The sequence below is a fragment of the Triticum urartu genome, chromosome 4 (genome assembly GCF_003073215.2).
Source record: "Triticum urartu cultivar G1812 chromosome 4, Tu2.1, whole genome shotgun sequence".
Taxonomy (NCBI): Eukaryota; Viridiplantae; Streptophyta; class Magnoliopsida; order Poales; family Poaceae; genus Triticum; species Triticum urartu.
In genome coordinates this window covers 548,225,970-548,227,967 of record NC_053025.1, presented here as the reverse complement: position 1 = coordinate 548,227,967, position 1,998 = coordinate 548,225,970, and the positions used below count along the sequence as shown (strand labels likewise).

The window sequence follows — 1,998 nt, the reverse complement described above, 5'->3', positions numbered from 1 at the left end:
TCAGGACGAATGGGTTGCTTCGGCGAGGCATGCACCTGCCGATCGTCGTCCTCCATTTTTCTAGACACGCGGCTCGTGTATTTTGCAGAGAATTTCTTATGGTGACTGCGACAGCGGGCTCCATCGTTTCGTTTCCCTGACTGTCTGCCACGAAACCGGCGTACGTGAGATCTCATTTCTCATACGTGGTCGCCCATCCGGCGAAATATCAAAACGGGACATGTTTTTGAGCTGGTCAAAATGGGATGCTTAGCAAAAGGGATAACTGGCCGTCAACTCTGAAGTTTTCCACCCGTACACGAACCTGCTCCAACATCCCAGCTTTCACCTCGCCGTACACTACAAATAGCCTCTGTCTACCTCCATGCCACCACCACACGCCGCGCTTGCAACTCCGGCCAGCTCGACCGGAGCCGAAACCAAGCGATTCCGGCACGAGCAAGAGTCCCCGTACGGGGTGCGCTCTACTACCATACCATGGCGCGATTCCTCGTTATCGTGGCCACCGCCGTGCTGCTGCTCGTGGCCGGCGCGACGGCCCAGCGGCAGGGCTGCGAGAACGCGACGTTCCCGGCGGGCAGGTCGTTCGAGCGGTGCAACACCCTGCCCGTGCTCGGGGCCAGCCTGCACTGGACGTACCACGCGGCCAACGGCACCGCCGAGCTCGCCTTCCGCGCGACGTCGGGCAGCGCCGGGTGGGTCGCCTGGGGCATCAACCCCGTCGGCGCCGGCATGGCCGGCAGCAACGTGTTCGTCGCCTCGCAGGGCGGCAGCGGCGCCGTGTCTGTGCTCACCACCATCCTGAGGTCCACGGCCCCGGCCCTGGACAACACCACCCTCCAGTTCGACGTGCCGGTGCCGCCCACCGCGGAGTACGCGGCCGGCGCGTACACGATCTACGCGACGGTGGCGCTGCCGGGGAACTCCACGCAGCAGAACACGGTGTGGCAGGCCGGGCCGCTCAGCGGCGGGGACATATTGCCGCACCCGACGTCCGGGCCCAACTTGCAGAGCCTTATGAGGCTGGACTTCCTGTCCGGCTAGAGCACCCGCGGCGCCGAGGCCGAGAGGTCTCCGCGCCACGCCGCACAGTCACGATGCGTATGGGTTATACTACTCCCTCCGTTTCTAAATATTTATCTTTCTAGACATTTCAAATGACTACTACATACAAATGTATGTAGACATATTTTAGAGTGTAGAATCACTCATTTTGCTCTGTATGTAGTCACTTGTAGAAATGTCTAGAAAGACAAGTATTTAGGAACGAAGGCAGTACTACGTAATTATTCTTTTTTAGGGTACTATGTGATACTCCCTCTGTTTCAAAATAAATGGCTCAATTTTATACTTATTTTGTACTAAAGTTAGTACAAAATTGAGTCATCTATTTTGAAATAGAAAAAATATTATTTTGATGTCATCGTCATCATCATATACTATAAATAAATAAATCACATGACATATTTCTCGTGATTCCTGTTATTACACTTCGTCGTATATATCAATAAAGTACGTCCTAGCAATGTATATATGCAGCCACCCAATTTTTTAGGGGCAGCCACCCAATTTTAGGGACATGATTCCGGTTACAAATATGTCCGAACACTTTCTTTCTGTCATTTTTCCTTTTCCTAAATCTGATTTGAATAATTAAACATATGGTACAATAGACCAAAAAAAATTAAACAAACACGAGTTATGAAAAATTGGTTCGGACCGGAGCCCATGGCTCAGAAGGTGACTAAAAGCGTTGACATGTGATAAGGAAATCTCATGTTCTCGGGTGCTAGACTTATTCTTATGAAACCTTGTCTCGGTCATCCCATCATACGCAATGGGCCTATTCCTCTTAGGAAAAGGGGCCCATCACCAATTTAATAAGATTAGCTCGAGATTCTTGTGAAAAACGAGACACCATCAAATACAAATACCATATATGTGCTCCAAATGCCCAAGATGGGCTTGGAGTCATCAACAGCAAAAGACTGAACTTAA

At 51.2% G+C, this 1,998-nt stretch overlaps 1 protein-coding gene across 1 annotated transcript; it reads left to right on the top strand.

The window, feature by feature from the left end:
- Positions 1-357: 357 nt before the first annotated feature.
- On the top strand, positions 358-1,522 carry LOC125554104 (cytochrome b561 and DOMON domain-containing protein At5g47530-like). Its single transcript, XM_048717712.1, has one exon. The coding sequence runs from the start codon at positions 478-480 to the stop codon at positions 1,042-1,044; it is 567 nt and encodes a 188-aa protein (XP_048573669.1). The 5' UTR covers positions 358-477; the 3' UTR covers positions 1,045-1,522.
- The last annotated feature ends 476 nt before the right edge of the window (positions 1,523-1,998 follow it).

Excerpts from the sequence above, each read along its gene's own strand:
- LOC125554104 (XM_048717712.1), top strand. The coding sequence starts at position 478 with ATGGCGCGATTCCTCGTTATCGTGGCCACCGCCGTGCTGCTGCTCGTG.